This window comes from Triticum urartu, chromosome 3, assembly GCF_003073215.2.
Source record: "Triticum urartu cultivar G1812 chromosome 3, Tu2.1, whole genome shotgun sequence".
In the NCBI taxonomy this organism is placed as follows: Eukaryota; Viridiplantae; Streptophyta; class Magnoliopsida; order Poales; family Poaceae; genus Triticum; species Triticum urartu.
The window spans coordinates 442,863,725-442,891,581 of NC_053024.1; the positions used below are offsets into that span (position 1 = coordinate 442,863,725).

At 45.3% G+C, this 27,857-nt stretch overlaps 1 protein-coding gene and 1 long non-coding RNA gene across 2 annotated transcripts; both read right to left on the reverse strand.

The window, feature by feature from the left end:
* Positions 1 to 11,550: 11,550 nt before the first annotated feature.
* On the reverse strand, positions 11,551 to 13,858 carry LOC125546856 (protein FAR1-RELATED SEQUENCE 5-like). The gene is made up of 3 exons (XM_048710968.1): positions 13,307 to 13,858; positions 12,990 to 13,213; positions 11,551 to 12,280 (listed from the first exon to the last, which is right to left on the reverse strand). The coding sequence occupies exons 1-3, from the start codon at positions 13,856 to 13,858 to the stop codon at positions 11,551 to 11,553; spliced, it is 1,506 nt and encodes a 501-aa protein (XP_048566925.1).
* Positions 13,859 to 23,004: 9,146 nt separating this feature from the next.
* On the reverse strand, positions 23,005 to 27,349 carry LOC125544266. The gene is made up of 4 exons (XR_007299353.1): positions 26,720 to 27,349; positions 25,946 to 26,034; positions 24,083 to 25,723; positions 23,005 to 23,334 (listed from the first exon to the last, which is right to left on the reverse strand). It is a non-coding gene; the product is annotated as an uncharacterized LOC125544266 (long non-coding RNA).
* Between the last annotated feature and the right edge of the window lie 508 nt (positions 27,350 to 27,857).

A 27,857-nucleotide genomic window follows, 5' to 3' on the forward strand; every position in this document is an offset into this window, starting at 1 on the left:
TTTTTTGTTGTAGTTGCAAGTCAACCAATGATGCGTAACCATGTGCGACCATTTTTGTTGTTCTAGTAGGAAGCCCAGCATTGACATGCAATTCGACTCTTGATCTTTTTTGTCCCAGTTGCAAGTCTAGCCTTCACTTGCAACTGGGCCGGGCGTTTTTTAACCCAATTGCAAGTCAACCCTCGACTCGTAACTGGGCCCAACTCTTTTTTTGCATTAGTTGCAAATCCACCCCAACTTGTAACTAGGTCTGACTTTTTTTGCCTCAGCTGCAATTCCACCATCCACTCGCAACTAGGTGCTAACTTTTGTGTACTAGTTTGCAAGTCCAACCGCGACTCGCAACTGGTCGCACCCCTTTCTTTTTACCCCAGTTGCAAGTCAACCAATGACTCGCAATTGGGTCAACTCATAACTGGGCTCTTGATCATTGTTTTTTGCCGCAATTGCAAGTCAATCAATGATTCGTAATTGGGTCCGGCCCTTTTTTGTCCTAGTTGCAAGTCCATCATTAACATGCAACTGGGCCGGTGATCTTTTTTGCCCCAGCTGCAAATACACCTCTGACTCACAACTGATGTTTTTTATGCAATTACAATTGACCATCGACTCACAACTCAACGCGACCCATTTTTATCCCAGTTGCAAATCCATAATCGACTCGCAACTAGGATGACCATTTTTTTGCTAGTTGCAAATCTACCATTGACATGCAACTCAGCTCTTTGATCATTTTTTGCCCCAGTTTACAGGTCCACCATTTGACTCAAAACTAGGCCCGACTTTCTTTTCTACCTCTGTTGCAAGTCCCCCATTGACTTGCAAATAGGGCTTATTTTTTCCCACTTGCAAGTCATGAGTTGAAGTGGCCATGTCACTTTTTTCTTCAAGTTGTAAGTCCACCATCGACATGCAACTGGGTCCTTAATCCTTTTTTTGCCCAGTTCCACCTTTGACTCGCATTTGCAAATAGGGCTTATTTTTCTGACTAGTTATTTTTCCAAAAAGGTCTAGATCTGGCAGTGTAATTTTTATGGGAGAGTTCCTAGTTGACGCCTATTCGCCTCAAATGACCAGCCTTTGCTAAGAGAGGTTGCTGCGAGCATGCATTGACTGATTGGACGTTCATTTTTCTAGAACGAAAATGATGTCCTAAGAATAATTTTAAAAGGTAAATGCTTGAAAAAACAGGAAGATGCAATGCTGCTTTCAAATTTTGACTAAGTGATTGTTTAGCAAAATGACAATAAATGATTTTCATTAATGTTGTAAATATGTTCGATATTTTTAGCGCACATTTAAAAAAATCACCTTGTTTGAAATTGTTCACCACGTTATGAAAAAATGTTCTCCGTATTTTTGAAAATGTTAACATATAAGAAGTTCGCCATGTAATTACAAAATTCATCATATTTTATAAAAATGTTCAGCTGGTTCTGAATGCCAAACATGACCATATGTCAATCAGTCAGGCTGGTCATAGTGGGGAGTAACTTAGACTAGTATCATGCATATAACATTAATCTAAGTTACTACCTTCATAATGCAAAGTAACATAATAGTAGTATCATAGATGACTTCATTTATTAGCTCGTAGACTCATCTTGTATTGAAAAGCACTATGTTACAGTAACATATTATGTTACCACATCTCATTAATTATTTGCCACATAAGCAGAATTTTCTTAAAGTGTGCTATGTTGCTGGCTAAGTTACTCCCACTATGACTAGCCTCAACATGAAGCTACAATCTCACCAGCCCAATGTGTGTTGATACTCTGAAAACAAGACGCGACAACCCTGCAATACCATGCAATGGACCTACCTACATATCCCTACATTATGCTACGTACTTAATTAATTTGGAAGCACGTACGTATACCGACGTTGCTATTATACACTGCCGCTTAAGCATGCGCCTGACAGTGGTACTAAACTAAATGCAGCTTTATTAGGTTTGTGGATGACTGGGACGAGCAGATGATGCAGCATATATACGTGCGCGGACCGTGTGCTTGTCTATCTCTGTAGCCACTGGTCGATCGAGACGGGCAACCTCAAAAAACGAAAAAAAATCGAAAATGTTAACGCCCACACGTGTGGGCATTCACCATCCCGACCACACGCAAGCATCTCCGTTGCCAACTGTGTGCACGAATCCTGGAACAAACCCGCCGGTTTTCTGCGCCATGTAGGACGAGGCGCGTGTGCGGTGTGCGAGTCAGTTCGCCCGCACGTTGGTTGCCATCCCGCGGTCAGCGGTTGCCACTCGGAGGCGTGCGGTGGAACTGCTATGCGCCCGCACGCCACGCTCCGATCGCGGTTGACGTCAAACATGTCGCACACCTTTGCCCCCTCTCCCTCACGGTTCCATTTACTCACCCGCACCGCAGTTACTGGCACAACCCACTCGCATTTCAAACCATTGGAGGAGAAGGCGAGGGGAGAAGGCGACGGCGGAGGCGGAAGAATTGACGGTGTTCGCGGCCGTCGGTGGGGCTCGCCGGAACGGAGCGGCTTCGCCGGAGCGCCTGCGGGTTGAAGGTAATGCTCGCTACAACTCTCGCAATCCCTTCCTGCATTTTCCCCCTTCCCTCCCTGTTCGATTCCTCGTTCGAGATTTGTTGAGATTCAGGCGATTCGGCGATGCGTCGGCGTTCCCGCCGGCACCGAAGTCGTCTGCTAGCCGTTTTTGGTGGCACTGGGCAGTTTCGTTGCGGCCGCGGCCGCGGCATCGTCGGCGTGGTTATGCCTGTTCGGAGGCACGCACTAGTCTTGCCTATGGATTGGGCAGGTGTCTCCCGGTTTGTTTGATGCGCATTGGTTCGAATTTGTGTTTGCAGTCAGTTCGTGGGAGAATTTTGAGGGTGAATTTGGTCGCGGTAGTTGCCATTGAACCCTAGATCTAGTTAGTTGGGTTTTGAAACTGTAGTATGAGGTGAACTTGATAGTTTCATTAACTATCATGATTGTGTGGCAACTAACTCCCTGAACAACTGTGATAGGTGCCACAAACGTGTTTCCCCTTGCAGCAACAATTTACTGAAATGACTGTGTTAGTTGCCACATATAAGCTTTCGCATGGGGCAACTATTTTTATTGAATAACTGTGATAGTTGCCACACACACGCTCTTCCATGTGGCAACTAATTTTGCTGAATTACTGTGATAGTAGCCACAAACATGCTTTTTCATTGTGGCATCTAATTTTTCTGAATGATTTGTGATAGTTACCACATTGTGGTAGTTGCCAAAATTGGTAGTCAATGCAGTTTCAGGAGCCAACTGCACTGGACGGCAACTAATGTGCACATCAAGTGTGCCTGTTGCCACTTGGATAGTATATTCATGTGGCGAATAGAATGTGAACACACTATCTGTTGCCATTTTGCAGATAAGACAGTGTGGCAAATTGGCTGCATAATGTGGCAACCAAATTTGCATATCAATTGTGTCAGATGCCATACATATGCTTTGCATGTGGCAAGTTTTTGGCTGACCACATTATGTCTGTTGCCATGCCGCAGTCAGTACAATATGGCAAATTCATTGTACTATAGGCGCAATTTTTTTGTTTTTTTGTTTTGCCACAACGACTTTGTGATATCTGATCACACTGTGGCAATTTTTCAGGTTCTTGAATTAGATGTGGTTTCATCGATTTTTGTTGTAGTATGTGTTGCATTTCAGCACGGCAATTTCACCCTAGCACATTTTTGTTGCTGAACAAGTTGCATTTACATTTCCACCATGACAATTTGGTCTGTTCATATCTCAATAGAATGGCTCATGGCGATCATCAAAACGATGATGATGATTTCATGGATCCACCACAGCGTAATCGGGCAACTGGACGGAGAAAAGAGGGTGATGAGTTAAATGTTCACACATCCCCCCTTCCTCCTGGTTTATGTTACTGGTTGACACCTCGAGCTTGTAGTCGTCTGACATGAACTAAAATTTCATGACATTGCAAAACATGGCAACAACTAATCACTTTTTGCAAAAACATGGCAACAACTGATCACTTTTTGTCTGTTTTTTGCAGAAGAAGAAACGTATTCGCAATAGAGCCTCCCAAGAACGACTGACTGTGTTGACTGACAAATTCACCGACGATCAGAAGGGGGCTGCTGCTGAGATGGGTATGCAGTCTATGATGGATGTCCGGTGCACGAACCTTGTCAACCCTGTATGCGACTGGCTTGGTGAGATCTACGACCCCGCCTCCAGGGAATTCGTGATTCCGGGACGTGGAAGACTACCGTTGAACGAGGAATCCGTGTTCTGCACTTTGGGTGTGCCTCGTGGACATATGAAAGTCTCGTACGAGGTCAACAATGAGATCGAGGAAGCGCTGTTCCCCCGTTTGTTTCCTGGGTCTGAATCCATGCCGAACACGTCTGCAGTGGCAGATTCGCTGCAGGCCATGACGACGCATGGAGATGTTTTCAAGATGAAGCTACTCATGTACCTCATCTCAGTTGTTTTCGCGCCGACCACCTCTCTTCGCCCAAGCAACAAATGCTTCCCCACCCTGGTGAATGATCCATCTTTACTACTTTATTTTCCTTTGATCTTTTTGGCTCCGATGTCATGTGTAAAGGTAGTGACTGCCAGCGTTTTCCAATGTTTTTTTCCATTTGATTTCTGATGCGCTAACCTTTTTTTGTCTTGAAATTTTGTGTGGTGCGGGCGGATCTGGGAAATGTGAAGAACATGAATTGGTGTAAGTTTATTGCCGACTTCCTGCACGATGCATTCTCAAGCAAGATGTACCAAAAGGGTTGTTGATTGCATTTAATGGTATTTTTTTACCAGTTGTTTCTGTGAACACTGTTTTTTTAACACACTTTTATTCATGCATGGCAACCTGATCATAACAAGATGGCAACCTGATCCTATCAAGATGGCAACTGCCATAATGACAATATGGCAACTGCCATAATGACAATGTGGCAACTCCCATCATATTAGTATGGCAAGTGTCATCATACTATGATGGCAACTGCCATCATAACAACATGGCAACTGCTATCACACTATGATGGCAATTAGCACATGCAGATGGCATCTTCTTCTTTTTCTTCTATTCTTTCATGCACCTCAACTTGATTATCATGGGAACATATATTATCATGTTCTCCTCCACACAGTACCCATGATGGCAACTGATATTTATTTCTTTTTAAAATTGTTTTGCATCAGCTCATGTACGTCGACTGTCTTGACCTGTCCATCGTGGATTTCACTGGGACAGGAGGCCCGCCGCCTGCGCACAAGTTTGCTGTTTCTGCGTGGACTATCAACGCTGTCAAGGCTGTGCTTGCCGCAGACAAGGCTACTGACACCACATATGGAAAACTGCAGGTTAGTTCTGGTTTCTTTGCCCACATGGCATCCCTACAAATTGGCATGAGGCAACCGTCTGTGGGTCATAAGAGATGACTACCTTTTGTTATCCATGGCTGTCTGAGTACTATATCCATGTCTCATTCCACATGGCAACTCTTTTCATTCGTGCTTGAACTTACATTCTCTCTCTTACGTCCTAGCTTTTTTCTTTTTTTCTTTTTTTGTTCTTTCCAGCTGATGGCCAAGCATGCTATAGACTACAGCGTGTTTTGGGGGCCTCAAAACTTTGGAAAGTGGATGGACGTGCACTCAGCTCCGTCTTTCCCTGCCAAGGTAATCAAAAGATCTACATCTATGGTTTGCCGTGGATTATTTTTTGATGTCGTGCAAGTGATTGCAATACAATGGTCATTTATGCTTCTTTGTTTCGTGCACAGGCGAGGGCACCTGTTGAGCATCTAATAGGGCAGTTTGCATCTGGAATGACCGGCTTGCTCGGGAAGTTGGTTGAGGGGTGGACGTCCCTCAGTGGCTCTGACAGCGACGCGGTTGCAAGGCAGTTCACTTCGTTTGTCCCAGAACGTACACACCGGCCAACCGGTTGCCGTGGCCGGTATGACTACAACAGTTCTCAAGAGCCTGCTGACACACAAGTTGAACTAGGTGGAGATGCTGGCCTCAGCAAGGATGACGACGATGTCATGGAGAATGTGCAAGAGGACACCGATGATGATGATCATGCTGAAGTTCACGCAGGTGGTAACAAGGGCAAGGATGCAACAGATGTCCCCCAACCGGAGAAAGTGAAACAACACATGGCTGCGAGAGGCGAGGGGGTTTTGCCATCAAAGAGGGGGAGGGCTCCAGAGGGTGTTGGGCAGGGTTCTGCTGGCAAGAGGTCTAGGACCGACCCGGCAGCTGCCAGGAAGGAGGTTTGACTTTTATTTTAGTTTTTTGCTTTGTCTATTTTCTTCAAACAGACTCATCCTTTTTTTGCACTTGTTTTTGTCAAGCGCGGCAACGAGTTTGCTGTCTGACAGTTGCCACCTTTTTTTCCTCCATCTCATACGTGCAGCGAGCCGACAGTTGGTGGACGAGCAGTTACGAAGAAACAGGCGCCAACGCCAACCCGTGTTTCTGCTCGGTTGAACAAAGGCGCCCCCATTGCCGGTGACACCCCTTCCACCAGGTCATCTCCTCGCACGACGACGACCAACACCGGGGATCCTGTCGTGTTGCCAGACATGAGGAAGGCAGTCAGGAAGTAGGTTTTTTCATCCGCTTTCATTGACATAGCGCTATATTTTCTTAATTTTCCAATGCATCTGTTTAGCTTGTCACATTGTCTTCTGTCATCGCCCCCCACGTGGCAACTGCTGTTCTCCAAATGATTTTTTCCTTCCTTTTTAAGTGTATGGCAACTCCTATTGTTTTTTACATGGCAACTGGAATCTAGGCCAAATGGCAACTTTAATGTACCTAATGGCAACTGTCATCTTTACCGTTGGCTTGTGAGCTCATCCCACACCTAGGTTTGAAATTGCATTCATGGCAGATCAGACATTTTTATCATTCTTCAATTTTGTCAACATGGCAACTGCTAATTATGACACATGGCAACTCACGTTCCCCTTACATGGCAACTACCAGCTTTTGCACTTGTTTTTCCATTTTTTAAGACTTCTACCAAGGCAAACATATTTTTTGTTCATTTTTTAATACCTTTTTCATGTGCTTTATTTTTTTGCAGGGTGAAGAAGACTACTACACGCGGGGCCAAGCATATCAGTAAGGACCCGCTCGAACGCCTGCATTCAAAGTTTTCAACAGGGGGCAACTCAGATGTACATGATGCACCAAGCGACAATACTGCTGCTGCACCGTTGACCGCTCCCACCAACTCTGATGCAAGTGGCCGACCATCTCCGCCGGCTGCAGATGTGCAGGCTAGAACAACAGGCATCCGTACATCGGGGAGTGATGAGTCGGTATCTGCCAGGACAGCTGAAATATTGCCAACTCTTCTGGCAATGAAGGATGCTGCTGTGAGCCATGCCACCCCATCAGCAAGCGTTGAAGTGGACGCTCCCGAGACGAACCTAAGCAAGGAAGATTCCCGCTCATCTGACACTGATTCCAAGCGCGTGCGTGGTGGCACTCTTGTGTCCACGGCAGAAGCGGCTGAGGCGGCAGTTCACAAGGATATGCCATCTACAGGTGAGAGTCCTGGCACAACAGCTCCAGCTCCTGTCGGTGCAGATACTTCTAAGGTGACTATTTCGCGTGCTGGTCTTCCACCTAGGCGTCGTAGCCCTCGCAAGCAACCAACAGACATACCCAATGCACCGGCTGTTAGCTAGGAGCAGGAGAGACGAGTCTATTTATGTTCTTGCGTCCACACTGTTCCCGCCACCTGCCAAAAGCAATGTGATGGAGAAACCGGAAGACCGGGGCACAACTGATGCAGGTGTCAAGCCGGGCACGAGTGACGCGGGTGAAAAACCGGAGCAGACTGCGCCTTTACCCGCAGTGGAAATCCCTAGCATAAATCTGCGCACTTCCAGGCTCCCAGTCAATGTCGGTGTCCCCTACAGCCCAAACAAGAAGATTGCCATGAAAGCTACGGCTGATACCGCTGACAACACGCCCCGCCCTGCAAATAAGGCCAATCATTCTGTAGCGGCCGATTCAGATATGTTTGTCGGTCTTTCACCCTTGGATTCTTCCCCGCAAGTCGTTCGTGGTCCAGCCAGTAGGAATGAGAGGCACCCAATGGCCTTTACCCCACTGAGCTTCATCCTTGGCATCAGTCAAGATCAACCGGTGGTGCAAGATGCTATGCCAGTTGCCTTTGCTTTCCCAGGAGGCATGCCGCAATGATGGCGCAGCCAATGGTCGAGGGCAGGAAGGCTGTCAAGTTCGCAGAGCCGATTGTGAAAGGTACACTTGTCATGTCCTTATGATTTTTCTTGTATACATCTTTGTAGTTTGACTTTTGTCCCAATCATATTTTTGGGGGTTCTCACTTGTGATAGCAACTGACATGTGATGACATGGCAACTGGATTTGATGCACCATGTGACCTACATTTTTTTTGCTGCCATGCTGCATTTGACATTTGGGCAACCACGTGGCAACTGAAGTTGATTCAACATGGCAACTGTAGTTGCTGTCACACGGTAAATATAGTGCATTACACATGGCAACTGGATTTGCCATGCCATGTCGCCTGCACTTTTTTGTTTCCATGCTGCATTTTTTCATACGGCAATCACATGTCAAATGGAGTTGCCACAACATGGCAAATGGAGTTGCTGTGACATGGCAACTACAGTCCAACTAGATGGTAACTACAGTGCAACTACATGGCAATTGTAGTTGCTACGACATGGCCACTGTAGTTGGACAACACATGGCAACTACCCCACTTTTTTCTACCTACATCTCACATCATGCACCCTATCTTCCTTGCAATCCATCTGTTTTTTATTTTTCTAGGTATCCTAACCCACTTTTTTTATCATTGCAGCCACCCCTGAGGAGATTTCACCGTCACTTGACGAAGCTTACCGCATGATTGAGGAGGCAGCATTGCAGAGGAGGTCCTCACGAGGGCAAGGGCAATCAAGTTCCAACGTGCCTTCAGATACGATATCTGAGGATACCATTAGGAGTGCCACTCCTGGTTCTGTGAGGCAGCAGAGGGTAGTTCACCCACCTCCCGCGGAATACTACGAGCCCGAATTCAGGGCCACTAAGGAACAGACCCAGCTGTACGATATCGTCTAGCGGTTTGGAAATGCGAGGGCCAGCAACAAACACATGAAGGAGCTGAAAGCGTAAATGACCACACCCCATAAACTCTCATTTTGCTTTGCTCCTTTTTTACCATTCATCTTCTTCGTACTTTCTATACACGATCCGCTTATGTTTTAGTTCTTTCATATATTTATTTTTACTTAGTAGGCATGATTATTCCATGTCATATCGTTTTCATACAGCTTATGTTTGGACAGAACCAAAGTCATTCAATGCGGAGCGACGTACGTCGAGCTGGGTGATCTTGCCGAGTCCATGAGGCCAAACGATAAAATGTCGACGAATGTAGTTGCATGCGGGATCGACTACATCAACAATCACACCGATGTGTGTGCCGACAAGATAATCATGCATTACAGTGTGACCTGCAAAATATGGGATGGTGACTTTCACCACAAAATCCTGAGGAAGAATTTTGCTCAACACGGTGAATTCAAGCTCACACTGAAGAAATATGTGAGTACTCCTTCCCTGTCTGCAATGTTTTTTCACATGGTGTGGTTTTTTGCCATCATCTGCACTTTGTGTTTATGTGGCAGATGTTTTCATGTGGCAACAGCTGCCGTGCACACTGACTTCTTGATTTTTGCATCCCGTGCAAACTATGTGGAAACTTGATAGTAAAATACACGGCACATTTTGTTCATACATGGACGGCAACTTTATTTCAACTACCCCCACCCATAACCAAACATTCTACGTGATTCTAATTTTTTTGTCCCTCTGTTGTTCTTTATGTGAACTCTGCTTCTCATTTCTTCACTTTTAAATGCAGGTCATGTTCCCCATGTTCCAGGAGCTTGCACCACATGACCCACACGACAAGTGTGGTCACCACTATGTGATCTGTCTTGACCTGAAGAACCAACGTTTTGAGGTGCTTGATTCAATCCGTTCGGAAGCTGATGCAGACCTTACTACGCATGCCGAATTCTTCATTAACAACCTCAAAGAGACATGGAACCGTCACTACGAACATTCAAAGGTCCAGATCAGGCATTTCTCGACTGAGTATGTGGCGACTGCGAAGCAAGGGAACACGTAATTTCTTCCTTCCTTCATGTGCCATTTACGTCAATCCAACCCCTCTTTTGTTGTCACATCTGAATTGAAGTCTATCTTTGTTACGACTGTCCTTTTTGCGTGTTCACCTGACTCTTTTCCTCGTGCAAGACGGACTGTGGCTTTCACGCGCTGGAATACTTTGCAAAGTGGGAAGGCAGAATTGTCCCCCCTATCACAGCTGCAACGGTCGTTGAGCTTCGGAAAATCTACACATGGAACTAGTTGACGAATGAAGATTTCAACAAGCGGTCTGGAGCACACAAGTTCGTGGAGGAAGCTGTCAAGAAAGTCATCAAGAAGTACAAGTGATCACGTGGCGTTACACACCGGACGCATACCTTACATTTTGTTGCTGAGGAATGTAAGGTACTATCTTTTTGTTTCTCGTTGAAAACTATGTTTGTGTGCTATGTTATGACTGCAACCCCGCGTAGCCTAACTATGTAGTGGTGGTGTGTGAGCGACATTTGAATAGTTTCTGTAATATATGTGTGGACGTGAACCTATTTTAGGCGTTACAGCAGATATGTTTTTATGTTTGTCATTATTACAATGGTTTCATCATTTCTAGCACCGGTTTGCTGTTTCGAATGCATCTACGATGTTTTAAAAAAGATGGCAAATATAGTTCATCAGACATGGGTAGTGAAAGTCATTGTCGTTTTTCATTTTGGTTGTTTTGCTTCTTCTTTTTCATCGCTAACTGCACCGGCTAGCATGGGTAGGTTGATCATGTAGCCACAACCTTTGCTGCGGTTTATGCACGTTACGATTTTTCCAACTTGTTTCCCATACATTTTCCACACAACACACTATGTGTCTCTAAACCGCATCATATTGTCATGGAAATATATGCCATGCAGAGTCATTACAAATACCATGGCATATTTTCAGTATAGCTAACATGGCAGATACAGTACAAACAACATGGTAGATCCAGCATAATTAATGTGGCAGATACAGTACAACTAACATGGCAGATCCAGTACAACTAAAATGGCAGATCCAGTACAAATAGCATGGCATATTTTAGTATAAAATAGCATGTCATATTTAGTATAAAATAGCATGGCATATTTAGTATAAAATAGCATGGCAGACCAACTACACATAACATGGCAGATTAACTACACATAACATGGCAGATTAAGTACCCATAACATGGCAACTGCATTTATCCATTCAATGAATTTTCCTTCCACTTCTGATGCCCCTCAAGAGTCATTCTCCCAATTTTAAAAAAAAATCTCATCATCTAGGGTACAAAACAAAATGTCCACAAGGACCATGTCACATCGCCCCAATTTTTGCTCATGGATTGCCCGCCCCTTTCTTCGTTTTCTTGTGTTTTGCTTGGATCTCCAATCCTGACTTGTACCTTATCTCTCTTGGACGACCCTTTGTGATAGAACGGGGTGGGTTCCTGACCTGGGTCTGTGTGCTTGCTGTTCCAGATCCTATCTCCGAGTTTTCAGATGATGGCCCCATGGATGAAGGCACACTTGATGTGCGAGGGAACCGGTGTAAGGCTTCCTCAGCTTTCCTCTTCTTGATCTCATCAAGCTCTCTTTTCAGTGCCTTCTTGTGTTTTTCTGCGACTCTCACTGTCTCATCACTCTTGCACGCTTCATCAATTAGCTCAGCATAGTTCTTTGTCAGCACAACGTGCCTCACGACTTCCATGGTTGACTCAGGTCTCTCGTCATGCACAGCCAGAACTGCGTGTGTTGTCTGCGGCGCCAACGCATCGTCAGCGTCCCAAGTCCATCGACGCCTTATGAAATGGCGGGGCATCCGTGTCACAGCGTTCATGCCCATTACTTTTAGTATGTGACAGCACACAATGCCGTCCCGTTCGAACTTGCAGCATTGGCAGTAGTACTCGCCTTCGCCTATCGAGGCTTTGACGAAGTAGTTCCTTCCTTTGTCCGGGTCTTCAGGTTTTGAATCTGACATGCCCAAAATAGAACACACCTTGAACATATGCTCGTCCACCTGGAAAGCCGTGAACATGCTGGCACGCTTTATTTCTTCCTGGAATCTGCAAGTTTTGTGTGTTTTCTGTTAAACTATCGTGCGCTCTTTTCTTGTACCACCTTATGTTGTCATGGGAATAGAAATACATTTTGTTTGAAGATGGCAAACATAGTTCATTGAACATGGCAAATATAGTACGTTGAACATGGCAAATGCAGTACACTAGACATGGCAAATGTAGTACACTAGACATGGCAACTGTAGTACACTAGACATGGCAACTGTAGTACATTTTCAACTGGACATCGTCATTTTTCCACACCAACATTCCCCAATGGAAGCACATTGCATAAAACATGGCAACTGTCCTTTTATTTAAACATGGCATCTACAGTTGAGTAAACATGGCAATTGCATTTCAACAAACATGGCAGATGCATTTTATTAAACATGGCAACTGCATTTCGGCATATGTGTCGCCAATATAACATTTTTTCCAGTTGACATTGGCATTTGCATGCCAACATGCCCCAATGGAAGCACAGTGCATTAAACATGGCAACTGCACTTCATTCAACAAGGAAAATGCACCCGAGCAAGCATGGCAAAACAGAATTTTCATTGAACATGGCAACATGCAGCTGAGTAAGCATGGCAAACAGTATTTCATTAAACATGGCAACTACATATCATGGCAACTGCATTGCACTCTATAAGGCACCTACTGACTTGGTGCTTTTTCTGCAAATAAGACTGTAACGCAACTGACTTACTTGTTAAATATCTTGTTGGTGTATATCTTGCTCATTTGCCTCTCTATCGGTAAATACGTTAGCAATTTTGGCTGCTTTAGTGCCGTGGTCGCTTCTTGCTGTAGCTCAGATCCCAGAATTTTTTGTTGCAAAGCTGTGTACTGCTTGGCAAACTGTAGCAATGAGTTGCCAGGGCTGACGTACCGCTTCAAAACAGCATTGAACCCCTCACTGCGCTGCGTAGTCTGCAGAAAGGGGAAGAAGCACTGCATGAAGTAGGCCGGCACCCAGTACATTCGCTTCTCCCACAGGCTAAGAAGAGTCTCGTTGTCTTGGACTTGATGTGTTTCAGTCATGGCCATCCAGCTCCTTTCAAACTCCTCCACCGTCAAGCTGTGGTCCATGCACAGCTCGAATGCCTTGTGCAGCTCTGGACGGTCAGCAAAGAACGGTCCTAGCGTCTCCTCAGCCTTCTTTATAATGTCCCACCTGCAGTGCCTGTGCACTGCCAACGGAAAGACCTCCTCTATGCCTGCACGCATGCTGAAATCTTGGTCTGTTATTATGTTCATCGGAGCAAGTCCATCCATGCACTCCAAGAAGGTCTTGAACAGCCAAACGTACCCGTCCGTGTCTTCGTTCCGGACGAGCCCGCAGCCGAACTGCAACGACTGATTGTGGTTATTTATTCCTATGAACGGAGCGCATGGCATCTTGTACATATTGGTGAGGTACGTCGCGTCGAATGAAATGCAATCTCGGAAATGTTTGTAGGCTCTCCTTGCAGCACCATCCACCCAATACATGTTCCTGACACGGTCCTCATCGTCCAACCTTATCCTGTAGAAGAAATCTGGATCTTCCTTCGCTTTCTCATCAAAGTAGGCCATTGTGGCCTCTATGTCTGCCAACTTGCTCTCTCTATGGTACTTGGCCTGTAGGTTTGTGACGTCAGCTGGTATGTACGGCATGCTACTCAGAGTCCCCTTTTTGCTGTGGATGAGAGATAGTATATGTACCATTCTTGATGGACCGACGTTACAATCATGTAGCAGCTTTACGAATTGCCTTTCGACGGGGGTGAACCCTCTGTGGGCGGTCAGAAATTTTACCAGGTCGAACTTCTTTATGAGTTGGTGGTTGTGCTCGTCAAAATATTCATTGACCACCCACTGTGCTCCATCTACGTTTAGCTTACACCGGACAGGGCACTCAGACTTGAGAATGATACCTCTCTTTCGTTCCGGAACGACAGGCGCAACACCTTTCCCCTTCTTGTTCCTCCGTGCCTTGTGGCACCTCATCTCACCTCTGCTGTACTCGTTAGTTTTCTTAATTTTCCTATGGTACTCGGTGTTGACCGCAAATCCATGGAACTTTGCATATGTCTGGTAGTATTCCTTTGCTTGTTCGAACGATTCAAATCTCTGCCCAATGTACGGTGGCTGAGGTACCACGATCTCTGATTGCCCACCATCTTCATCCCCTTGTGCGTCGTCGTCAGTTTCATCATTCACTTCAGTATCGGCGGCAGTTCCATCTACTTGAGTGTTGTCAGTGCTTGTGTTCAAAGGGGTGCTTGTCGGCATTGCTGGAATGATTGCCATTCCCGACTCTGACTCGAAATTGTTTGCGGCATGATTGTCTACTGGCTGGTGGAACGCGTCTTCCGTGCGCTCAGAGCTCCCCGCCGTAGATGTCCCCGCGCCGCTGTTCAGTGTAGTTGTAGGCCCTGTAATAGAAAAAAACAGGTACGAGAGTAAGATTTTTGTTTGGATAACATGTGTATCGCAACGGATCACACCATCTTCGAGTGATTTGGCATGACATCATTTCAAACAGCAAGCCGTGAGTCTGCGCGTGGACATGTATGGCAGGTGTAGCTGCCCAGTCATGGCAGCTACTGTTCAACAAACATGGCAACTATTTGTTTTGCCTACAAATAACTACAAATAACAAATGTAGCGCTGTTTTTTGTGGTTCAGTTTTTTTCCTTACCTTGTTGTGCTGCATTGACCATCTTGTGTGGTCTGTGACACCATAATGACGTGCTCCACCTGCAATTTGTGAAGCTTGCCACGAGACGTTTGCCGGGTTACCACCAGCGTAATGACCTGTAAGCATAGTAGTGGTTGGTCAATTCATGGCAAATGCAGTTTTGTGCTAACACGACAACTGCAGTTGCCCCTGATGTGGCAACTGCAGTTTTACTGGCATGGTAACTGTAGTTGCATCGGTATGGCAACCGCAGTTGTTCCTTCATGGCAACTTGGCATGGCAAATGTAGTTGCACTGGCATGGCAACTACAGTTGTTCCTCCATGGCAACTACAGGTGTCCAGGGATGGCAACAACAGTTGTCCAGGGATGACAAGTGTAGTTTTTAATTCATGGCAATTGTAGATGTCCAGTCATGGCAATTGCAGTTGTCAACTATGCTCCTTCTGCTAATTGAGCATCCGCAACTTCATTTTTTTTATGGACTCACCTGTGTATGACGTTGATGGCAGGTACATTAGTGTTGCCTGATGCCACGTGCTGCATGAAGGCTCTGCATTTTCACCCGTCATAACTCGTGAGTCCTTTTGCCAGTTTTTTTGCATGTTCATTTTTCATGTCCACAGCAGTATGTGCTCTTTTTTCGTTTTTGCATTACCTTGATTAGCCATACTAGCTAGTTGAAGTTGGCTGCCCGTACATTTGTCAGTGTTAGCGCCTTGTGACTGAACTTGCCACGGGCCCCCCTAAGAGTGTTTTGGTCATAAGAACCTGCGAAAAAATGATAGTGTATGACATAAGTAGAATGTCATCTTCATCGTTGTGAAGATGGCAACTGTTCTCCTCTTTTGTTATCACGCATCATACCTACGCCTGCATACTGTTCTAGTAGTGGCAGCAACGGCCCTGCAGAGATGAGTTGACTGTACTCTGATGCATGCCAAGGGGGCGTTTCTGGCCTTTGAGAACCCCAAGCATCAGCGCCATCTTCGTGATTCATTCTTTCCGTGTCTCGCTTCTTTCTGATGTGTTCTCAATCACTGGATGAACAAGAAGGCATCAACAATCCACAAGAATTGTATTCTTCTGCTGCTTGCACATAGAAGATAGGGATGGCAAGCAACAGGTCAAAATAGGTGGCAGCTACTGACAACGAAAGGTGGCAACTGTCGTTATACACAAGTGGCAATTAATTTTTCCCACCCCCTTCATTCCAAAAATTGTCCTTCCTGCCCTTTTTTAGGGATTCCTACTCATCCATTTCATACCCAACTACTTGCGTCAATTAAACTATGAACTTAAGTTAATCTCAAACGTAGTACATGGCAGATCTGATGTATTCTGCCTGGCAATTGCGAATATACACTGAACCATGCAGTGTTCTACCCCTATAGCATGGACCCAGTACAAGATCGGGAGATTTTCAGCCTTAAGGATGAGAAGGATGAGATCGGGAGATTTTCACCTGGTTTTAGATGATCGTCTCTGGAGGGCTGGGTTGGAGTGGGGGGCTGGGGGTGGGGAGGGTTGGGGTGTGGTTTGCGGTGGGAGCGCCCTACGGATCTGCCCTGGTTGCCATGGCAACCAGAGATGGCCGACGACGGAGGTCGGGGTTCGAGAGGTGGGGGACGATGGCGGCAGACGAGAGAGGGGATGGATCGGAGGCCGGGAACGGCTGGGTCGTGCAGGCAGCGGGTTGTCTGGCCCGGACGGGGCAGTGCGGGCGGGGTTGCCACATACCGGACGTGCGGGCCGTGCTTTTGTGCGCGCGGATGTGGTCGTGCGGGCCGGTTCCCGTCCATGCCACACGAGGCGTGCGGGCGGGTTCCCGTCCATGCCACACGTGTGGCAGTTATTCGGACCCAAAAAAATTCAAACAAACAAGAAAACAAGTATTTGGACCATAAAACAAGCGATGAAGTCAACTTAGATGTGCCATAGTTATGTCACATCTAGATGTGTTCTAGACACACCCAAAAAACATGAGGCATGTTCATCCCCGAGCAGCCCCGTGGTCTCGCCCAGCCGTCAGCCAACTCGCCAGACGTCCACGTCGCTGCCGACCGCTGCCCTCGTCACTGCCGCCCTCGACCGCCCTCCATCGCCTGGACGTCCTCCCGGCCGCCGTCTCCTCTCCAGCCTCACCGTCGCTTGTTCCCAGCGTGGCCCGCCCCGGTCGCAGCACCTGATGTCACCGTGGCTCTCGTCGGCTCCGTCACATGCAACTCTTGCCGGTGAAGGTCGCAACTCCGACGAAGGAGTGCCGCCATTGCATTAATGGTGAGATGTCAGTTCCAAGTTTTTGTCACCATGTTGAAGCTTTCCAAAAATAGGGTTGAAACTTTTTGTGCCAACGACTGCAACTTTTTCATTGCATAGAAAAATGTCATGTGCATCAACGGCTCGCCGCTGCAACCTGTTCTTCGCCGGTCTCTAGTTGAAGCTTTTAAAATATACAGTCGAAGCTTTTGTGTTAACGATTATAGCTTTTGTGTTTCACTGTCGCCGGTTGAAGCTTTCTAAATCACCGGTCGAAGTTTTTTTTTCTAGCAGGTTGAAGCTTCTTTCATAACCGGATGCAGCTTTCAACAATGCCGGTTGTAACATTGTCGATCGTCGGTTGCAACTTTTAGTGTTGCGTACCGGCGTAGCGGCCGACCCATTTTCATGTCTCTGGTCGTAGCTTTTCTCATCGCTGGCCATAGCTTTTCTCCTCGCTAGCTTTTCTCGTTGCCGATTGCAACATCGATTAGAGCAAAAAAAAGGACGACGGCTGCAACAAAAACGTCGTCGTCGCCATCCCGGGTTGCCTCTCCACCATTAATGAATGTAACAAATTTCCTCGTCGGTCGTAGAAAAAGCCGACGATGGTTGTAGCAAATAACTGCCTCCATCATCGTGGGTCGTAGCTCCGCCATTAGTGGATGTAGCAAAAATTGTCGCTGGTTCCAGCACGCAACGACCACAGTCGCAACATGCAGCACCCGCTGCCCCGAGCTCGCAGCTCCATGATATTATGGGCCTAGCCATGGTCGCCGCGGTCAGATCACCGGAAAAAAAAAACAGATGCAGCTTCGAGATGCGGTGGAGCTTCTTTGCCCACCGTGTCGGAGTTTCAGTCAGCAGTGGTGAACATGGGTCTTTGAGGACGACTTGGGAAAGAAGATAAAGAGGAAGGCTGAGAAAAAAAAACAAGTGGTTGTGATGGGCCAAAGGCACGTGGTTGGCCAAGGAGGAAAACAACGACCCGAAACCTGGATCATGAGACGTGTGTGCGCTGGATCCCGGGAGCTCCTACTCGGTGCATTCAGCGCCGCTTATCCTTCCTGGCGCCCGCACGCGCCGCCTAGCAGGCCGGCCCAGCAGCTACTTCAAAAACGGAGACACGAATAGAAAAACTATCCTCAAAAAATATACACGAAAAATATACACAAAAACCATTGCGCCAACATAACTCGCATGGTAACCGTAGTACTTAATGCTTCTATTAGTACTACACTAACTTATACGTACTTTGACCACGTGACATATGTGGTAAGCAATTCAAACTAATTCAAAAAAAAACTTATACGTATTTTGTATATGAAGAACTTGCGATCGGCATTACCTACATGTGTTCAGCTAACCACTAGGGCATATATTTGCAACTAACAAAATGCAGCACTAACACTTTCATAGCCACTCATATATGATTTTCTTTAACAAAAATGAAACTTCAAAAATTTCAGAAAAAGTTCCTGACAATGCATAAAAATGTTGCCTTATTCAAGAAAAAGTTCATCAATTTTAAAAAAATAGTTCACAAAATTTTGAAAAATGTTCATCATTTTTTTTAAAAAGTTCACCAATTTGAAAAAAGATCATCAAATTTGAAGAAAGTTCACAAAAATAAAAAAGTTCACAAATTTTTGAAAATAGTTCACCCAATTTGAAAAAATGTTCATTGAATTTGAAAACAGTTCAAAGATTTTGAAAAAAAATTCATCAAATTTAGAAAAAGTTCCTCGAATTTTAAAAAAAGTTCATCAAATTTGAAACAAAATCATCAATTTTTTAAACTAGTTCACGAAAAATAGAAAAAAGTTCATAGATTTTGAAAAGAAAATTTCATCAAATTTGAAAAAGTTCACATATTAAAGAAAAAGCAAAAACGATGGGGGAAAGAAACTAGGAAGAAGAAGAAAAGAAAAAACAAAAAACAAAAAACAAAAAATTGAAGAAAGAAAAATGAGAGAAAGAAAAAGGAAAATGAAAGAATAAATAAAAGAAAGAATTGAATCTTATCAGATCCTGTTGTGTCGCGGGGTGGTTATACTATTGAAGCTCACTGCAGGAGGTCTGTTGTTTGAGTTGCGACGAGGTGCTTATTTTTTGCAGACAAAGTACAGCATAACGGGCCGGCCCAGTACGGGGCGCTGCAGGCACTCGTTTGCAAAATAGACATTAACAGACGCCTGCAGCGCCAAATAGGATTCGTCCTGGATCCCTGCACGACCGAGTGGCACGCGTGCGACCGGCCAAAGCTTCGGCCACCACACCATTGTCAAACATTTCCCATCTGTCAATGTATGTCACTGGCGTATGTACCACTAGTGCAAATGGGTCCTATTAATATTAAGACACACCTGGAGCATCTAGCCAGCCCCTCAAGCACTGGACGCGTCCGTAGGAACTAAGCGATGACACCTCATATTTGGTGCTATGCATTCGAATACATCGTATTTCATTTCCTAAATCCATATGAGTCATGCAAAAGTTTTCCTACATAGTAGTACGTACATCACGCTAGTCTAAACTAAGTTTCGTCGTAGGAGATGTCCACGACTTTTGTGCCGGGCGCCGGGTAGACGGGTGCGTAAGAGGGCTCCGGCTCCTCCTCATCCATAGCCGCGCGCATCTCGTCGACGTCCGCGGCGTGCTCCGCCTCCGCCTTCTGCAGACGACGTGGTTTGGCCTCCGCCGCCGATTCCGACCGGAGGGAATCGAGGATCGTCTGCTGCTTCGCCTGCAGATCCGCGGCTCCAGTGTCCCCCACATCCTCCCCCTCCTCCTCCGCCTCCTCCTTGTCCTCGTGCTCCTTCTTCTCCCGTCCTCGTGCTCCTCCTCCTCCGGATCTACCGCATCAGGAGGTAGGCCCGCAACTATCTGGGCTTTGCGCCTTGCCAGGACCTGCTCAAGGAGTTGCAGCCGGCGCTCCAACATTAGATTAGTTGCTCGGCGGCTTGGGGGCATAGTTACTACCAGAAAGTGGCGTACGGCGAGTGGAAAGTGGCGGCGGCGGCGAACGGGAGGGGGGATGTGGATGGGTAGGGTTTCGGTGCCAGCGATCGGCTTAAATATTCCGGCTAGCGCACTACACGGCCCGGCGGAGCGGTGCCACGCGGGGACGGAGGAGATGTCTGTCCGACCGCCGGGTTTGCAGGCGATTCCATGTTGGATCCATCGTCTGTCCGATGTGGCGGACACGTCCCGGGCTCATATCCTCCTAAATTTGGGTTGAATATGAGGGGTGCCGGTCAGCCCAGGCATTCGAGGCCCGTTTAAGAAGGTCGTATAGGTCTTTTTTGTGATTGTTCACTAACGGGGCTGTCCGCCTAGACGTTTGACACGAATTTGAGGCGTCCGGTTGTAGATGCTTTTATAACACATCCTATCGTTAAATTGTGTGCGCTTATAAATTTTGAGACGTGTGTAAACAAAAGGACCATGTGCGATCACGCATGATTGGCTTATCTGAATAGTATGTGATACACTACACATGGTTACCACACGCAAAACGTGTGAGATAACTGGTAGCACCACACACAATTCACGGCCAAGAATCGTGTGATGAGTACCACACGGTTCTCTGTGTTTAATTGAGTGCGATGATAGGTCCACGTTGCAGCATTTTATCTCAGTGCATGGTGTGCAATATAGCCACACGATAGGTTCCGTTAACCATGTGATATGATTGGTACCATCGCCGCAAGTTGTACAAATTAGTTGTGTGATTCAAACATGATGTGCTTGAAAACGTAATTATAAATGTCAGAATCTCATTTACATCTGTAAATGTAAAATTTTAAAACAAGATAGCTAGCTAGGTGTTGTCTTCTGCTTCAACATTGTTAAAAACTTGTGAGCGGTGTTGATGCGGTCGCCGACCACATCCACCGCTTTGACCGACTGCATCAGGTCTTGTTAGCTGATCTAGCACCCTAGGAATGGTAGTATACTCAGCGACGGATGCGAGCACGTCGACATCTTCGAAGTGGTCGTCATGCATTCAAATGCAATAGAGTTGGGGGGAGGGGGGGTTAATATTGCACACGGCTGGCAAAGTCGAAACATGTGCAATGAGTCATGTGTGATGGCGTTCACACGGTAACTAAGAAACAAAAGTGAACCGTATGTACACGGTGTCGTCCTCTCACACATCTTGTCATTTCATTCCTGTTGGTGGCTTCGGTCGACGCCTGACCGCCGCACATGCCTCTTGATGGACAGGGGTCGGCGCCAAGAGGTGTTGATGAAGTGTCGGCGAGCCCGTTCCCGCGCAACCATGTAGCCTTCCCTCGCGGCTCGCCGGAATACCCCAAAATAACAATGCTCTCCAACCAACAATGTAAAACCCCTAGTTAGGTGATTCGCACATCACATTCATCCCCAAGGTCGTCGAGGTCTACATTGGTCTCTCCCCTTAGATTACCTTCTCCCTATTGTTTATGGAACTACTGCACCATTGCCTAATGGCCCCTCCTATATAGTGAAGCTCCCGCTGGGAAGAGGCATGATGACCCACAAGTATATTCCCGTGTGTCCTCAAGAGCGTTTTAATCACTATAAGAAGTACCACCGACTTGTCCTTAGCACAATTAAGGATTGGGCCACTTGCTGCACCTTGCTACCTTTGTTACTTGTTACCAATTTTTTTGCTACCAAACTATCTTGCAACACTTGTAGAGAATACCTTACTGAAACCCGCTTATCGATTTCTTCTGCTCCTCGTTGGGTTCGACACTCTTACTTATCAAAAGAACTATGATTAGTGGGTATGAATATATGATTAACAATCTGAACATAATACTCTTCCAGCAAGTAAACCAACTAGCACAACTACAAGGCAGGGTGGTGGAGAAGATGTTAATGAAGATGATAATTCCCACGTTGATGAGTGATGGGGGTCCCAGACCCGGGGTGCCTAACATAAAGGAGCCCAGACCTGACCTTAACCAGGGCCCACCAGGCCCAAAGAGAATCAGGGAACCCTAAGGAGGAGAGGGAGATGAACGTGTACTCCAAGGCAGGAGGCGGCGGCCGTATCGATATGATATTTTCTCTATGTAAACTCTAGACCTCTCCTATATATAAAAACTAGTTGACCCGTTGCGCCAAATGGTGCAGAGACCCGCTAAAGCCATGTTGTCGATGAAATGGTTTCATTTTGCATGGACATATTCGATATTGGTAGTAGAAAGCTCATGTGTTAAACAATGCTATATTGAAAATATGGTTATGTGTTTGAAAATATTCTATATGTGAATCCATGTTCACACTGAAAAGAGAATCCATGGTTTAGTTGTTTTAGTTGCGGACAAGCACATATGGTAACAAATTTAACTCCACACAGAGCCCCATTTGAAACCATGTGCGCGTTGAAAATATTGCATTTTTCAGTAACATTATGTTTGAGAAAGTGCAAGTACCATCTCAACTTGAAGTGTTTTGAAAATATTTAACTTGTAAAATAAGTAGGTTTTAGCAACCACTTAGGTACAAATTCAAACCCTCGAAGACGAAAAATGAAGTATACTTTATATTTGAAAATATATACTTCAGGATGCATATTTTGTTATCTTATTCGAATAACATGGAGTGTTTTGAAACAATTTGCGTTTCTTTAATATCTTTCAAGTTTTAGAAATCATCCAGGTGCATGGTAGGAATTAGCTAAAAATGCGCCATACGAACACCATTTTCAACTATTTATGCATATGATAGTCAAATAGAAAATAATAAAAGAGGTCACTGTCATAGTTAAAATGTAAGGAAAGGTCTGAATGAACAAGCTCTTCTAGGAGCTTGAATTATATTGTTTTTTGAACAAAGGGATTTTATTAAAATCAGCAGCACTTTACAGAAAGAATTGTGAAAGTATTCACGAAAAGATCAGAGGGGGTATCGCTGCCCGGACAAAGTCCTACATCCTGACATAGACACCTAGGAGTTTGAATTTGATAGTTCCAATAGAAACACTTGCTACAGATAAATAACTTTTAGTAAGGAAACGTCTGAATGAACATGCTCTTGTCGGCAAGTTATTATCGATCTTACAGCGGCTTCCCTCCTTCCACTTGTCCCAGATCACCTTTCAAGTTTTGTCTTGCCTATACAAAAATAATTTGAGAACCCTTGCATAAGAAACAAATGAAATCAAGAGAACAAATATACAACTGGAAGACAACATCTTCTTATCAGAAAGAATTTACAAGAAACAAATGAAAACATGACAGTTCGAATCAGAAATAAAACCGGCTATAACTAAAAAAACTAATGTGGCATGAACAAACAAAGGAAAGGACAATGCAAATGCCTAATACTGTCAAGGTATACAGCGGAACATGTAGTACAAAGCATCAGTTTGTACATAGTACTACCCTGACACGGAAAATCATAGTGCTTTTCTCAGAATATAGTGAAGGATTAAACGATTACTGTGTTGATTTGATCTGTCTTGCCTTATCAAAAACAGAGGGCAAAGCAAATACACATGCCAGACAAGGAACAAAATAACCCATAATTTGATTAATATATAGAGACTGGAAACTGAAGTACTCTAAATAACAGAACATCTGCAAGTAAGAACAAAAGATCTCAATCAGTTTTGGCTTCCGAACTCACATAATTAAATATGTAAGATATGGAGAAAGGGAACCAACCATCATGAAGAAATGCATTAGGTATATCAGTAGTCCATAATTGTAATGTGTATCAGGTCCTTTCTAACGCTGGTTTCTAAGCTATCTGGACATGGTATTTTAGATATATGAAATTATATGAGTAAAATTTATCCGATTCCTAACCACGTATCAACTGGGCGTTGAATAGAGAAAGGGATTTAAGAAATGGAGATACCTGTCTGCTGAATAGCGGGCATTTGACCGACAGGCAAACAACACGAATATTGAGCAGGTTAACAGGGGCACAACCAGTTGCTCGCAGCTCTTATTTGCTTCAGATTTATTTCCACCAATACGCCTCATCAATCATCACGGCGCATACATATATGAGAACAAATTTGAAACAAGATTGTGCCATGGTCAGAACCTAGATGATGCAAGCGTATAGAAAAAAACCAAGGACAGCTACATAGACTCAATCGGAGCATGATCAGAACCTGGACCCCCGATTTCTTTGTTTTGAAAGCAAACATATTATGGATGAACTATGAGGACTAAACAGAAGTTTTTTGCATCGGATTGTAGTTAAACAAAATGATTATAGACGACTTGCTATTACACCCAGCTATAAAAAATGAAAAAGGAGAGGTCTACATGAAAAGGAAATGTAATGTGTCAATAGAAACTCAAACTAAAAGCTGCACGCAAGATGAACCATGCCTCTAAAAATTCTTCAACCACATCAGGCAGGAAGTAGCCCACCAAACAATGAAGGCGTGCAACAGACCAGCGACAATTATTCATGGAAACACTAAGCGGCTTCCAAGAAGATATATTAAAGTGACTATCATGTAGCCCCATTAATTGCATGTACAGTTTGACTTGAAGTACCTAAGAACAACATGAATAAATCTCAAGAAAGTTTGACTTGAAGTACCTAATAAGAACAATATGAATAAATCTCAAGAAATTTTGGCAAACTATGAGCTGAAGATGCAGATTTTAGTTTCCGTAAATGACCGAGATGCATCTGTAGCTCCAACATAAAAGAAGTACAACCAACCATATAGATTTGAGAATACGGTACTTGTCAAGGATAAATGGGGGCTAACACATCTAGCACCAAGTCTGAATCAACGTGACACTTATCAGGTTTCTAGAGCATCTAATTAAGGGAGCAAAAAAAGAACAAATTCTATGTGAAAACGCTATTAATGCCTTCAGGTAAATGCTTCTTCGTGTATCATATATGGCAGTTTGATAAAAAAAGTAAGAAAACAGTATAGCAAATTAACATATAATTATGTTTATCAAAAAGGCAGAAGATAATCGATGAACTATAACTGGTGTAAAGCTCATCGCCAATGTGAAGTATTAACAGGCAATAGCAGCCTTATTATATTAGAAAGGAAGTAAAGTGTGAGACCCTGGGTTGTTTTATTTAACTACATAAGAAAAGCTACAGGTAGGCCCGCCATTCTTGTAAGCGCCACTAATTGTGAGGATACATGTGTACAGTCACACGATTGAAACGGTGAAAAGAACAGAAAACCGACCAAAGACACTTTCCAGAATGCAACAGATGAGGAAAATATCGTCTAGGAAACAAACATGATTAGTACAACATCACCTCATTCAAAACCATTTAAACAATGGTTTGGTCCAGCAGAAATTCATAAAAAATTGTAATGTGTACCTGAGAAAATGCGACCATTAGGATGAGTTCTGGAAGTCCAATTTCCACACACTTGTCTACCTGTATTTCATCATGTATCTTTTATTCACTCTTCGAAGAGGGAAAATAAGCAGGCGATGGAGGAAAACCAACTGCTGGAAAGCCAAGTTTATAAAGCCCAAATCCAACACCGACCAGTACCTGCAGAACAACGGGGAGTAGACAAACAAACACTATCTATCAGGTGAAGAGAACAAAGAGGAATAGAAAAAGGGAAAACTAATAAACTGGATCAGATTCACTACGTAGCATTTAAAAATTAATCTGGATCATGGGACCTGAAAGGCAGCTTGTCTGTTTCTAAGTATAATCCTACTTCTTACTTTAGATTACAAACCTCAAGATTGCAAACAGTAACCTTACTTGTGTCAAAAAATAAAGGTACGCCGTCTTCATCACTTGAGATGGGAAGACATCTTTCATGGCAACTCATGTTATATGTATGTTCGTACCTGCAAAATCAAGAGATGTGCGTGGTTCAGATTTCCTAGGAGACGATCAAAACCACATGTAGGCATAGCACCGAGCATAACATGCCTCAACCACAGCAACCATCGATGAACAGCAAGAATAACAACCATGCAGATATATGTTATTTCCTTGATTAGAGCAGCTAACCTTCAATCACCGGCAAGAGAACCATTAAAAACTGCGCCCACAGTAGAACACCTTGCAGATTTAGTATTTTACAACTGATGAAACTATCAAATACATTGTTTTCTTAACCCACTGCAGATAGCGCCAAGCATATATACCAAGGTATGACCGATGTATTAGCAGATGGAGACACACTCACCACCAAGCATTCTCATAGTGACATAATTACTGAGAAAGTCCATGCACTGCAAGAACAACATGCTCACGCTAGCACAGAAAGAATGCCAGCCTTTCATGTACGATACCAGGAAAAGGTTGTAACTATTTTGCCTTTAGGTATATCATTAAGTATGAACTGAATATGTGTGTCTACTAAGCTCTAGGTAAACTTGCACGCATCTGCTACTCCACCCAGGCTTAATTCATCCTAGCAAAATCACATCACGAGCAAAAGAACGATTTGCAACTAACATTTCAAATCGAGATTTGTCCATCGAGCAGTCCCAAAATATATAAACAGAGCAGTTTCTAATTACCCACCTGAATGTTTCGAGTTGTGCCGGAATCCATGGGTATAGCACCAGCTGCAGGTGTCGTCGCCCACCCGCTGAGGCCGCGGTCTGTCGCCCACCCGCTGATGCCGGCGTCCGCTGCACCACAAGGAAGAGGTGGACTGCAGCCTCCCGTGCATCGCGCCCAAGCCCCAGCCTCCTGGCAGCTCTCAATCCGGGAGCGGATCGAGCCGCCGTCAACCCTGTCCCGTCAGCCGCCGGACTTCCGTCTCCTCTTTCCTCTCTTTCTCCCTCATATCCTTCTTTCACTCCCCTGCTGAGCAAAGACATCCACCCGGCCTTCTACCTGGCACACATCCGAGAGGTTCGTGCAGCGGCGGCTAACGAGAGGGAGAGGATGGACGGGGAGGGAGGGGACCGGCGGCTGTGGTGAAGCGGGAGAGAGGAGGCAGGAGGAGGGAGAGGCGCGGGAGGGAGGTCGGCGAGGAAGGCGGAGCTCAGGCGGAGGTGTAAAGGAGGCGGCTGCGAGCGAGGAGAGGGTGCAGCGGGAGGGAAGGAGGAGCGAGGCCGTGCGGCGGCTGGGTGATCGGGGGAAAGGAGGCTTAGGGTTCGCCTGGTGTGGATGCGATTGGGCAAGGAGCCACGGCGTGCGAGCAGCGGATTGGGCAAATCGCTTTTGCACATGGGCGCTGCTGACCCAGCCAATGAAAGCGTGAGATGAGCCCATCAGTCATTCGACAGAAAAATAACTGTGAGGTGAAAAATGATTTTACCAAGTATGAAGATTCAACGGTTCAGGCGCGCCAGAAAGGCAGATCGGACGGCCAACAAAGCCTCAATCGGGGGAGCCTTGTGGGGGTGAGTTGGCTAGCCTCTTTATAGTTTTAAATGGAGGTCTAGGGTCCTCATGAGGGATCCAATCTGGAACTCAACTCTCGGTAGACATCTGAAACACCATTGTAATCCTCTGCACGACGTATCCCCTCACCATGAATACCAAGACAAAGCACGACGTAGTGTATTACTCTTCGGAGGCCCGAACCTGGGTAAACTGTGTGTGCAGACTCCGTTCTGGTACTTCCGGTCTCGTCATGAACCCTACCGAGGGATCTGACGTGAATTCGCTCCATCAGTTGGCGCTCGAGGCACGGGCGACGTTGATCGGA

What these genes read in the sequence shown, in the direction of transcription:
- LOC125546856 (XM_048710968.1), bottom strand. Translation starts at nt 13,858, where the DNA reads ATGGCCTACTTTGATGAGAAAGCGAAGGAAGATCCAGATTTCTTCTAC. An exon ending in CCATGACTGAAACACATCAA is followed by an intron (nt 13,214 to 13,306) that starts GTCCAAGACAAC and finishes CCCTTTCTGCAG; the next exon opens with ACTACGCAGCGCAGTGAGGG. An exon ending in ACCAACAAGATATTTAACAA is followed by an intron (nt 12,281 to 12,989) that starts GTAAGTCAGTTG and finishes CAAAACTTGCAG; the next exon opens with ATTCCAGGAAGAAATAAAGC.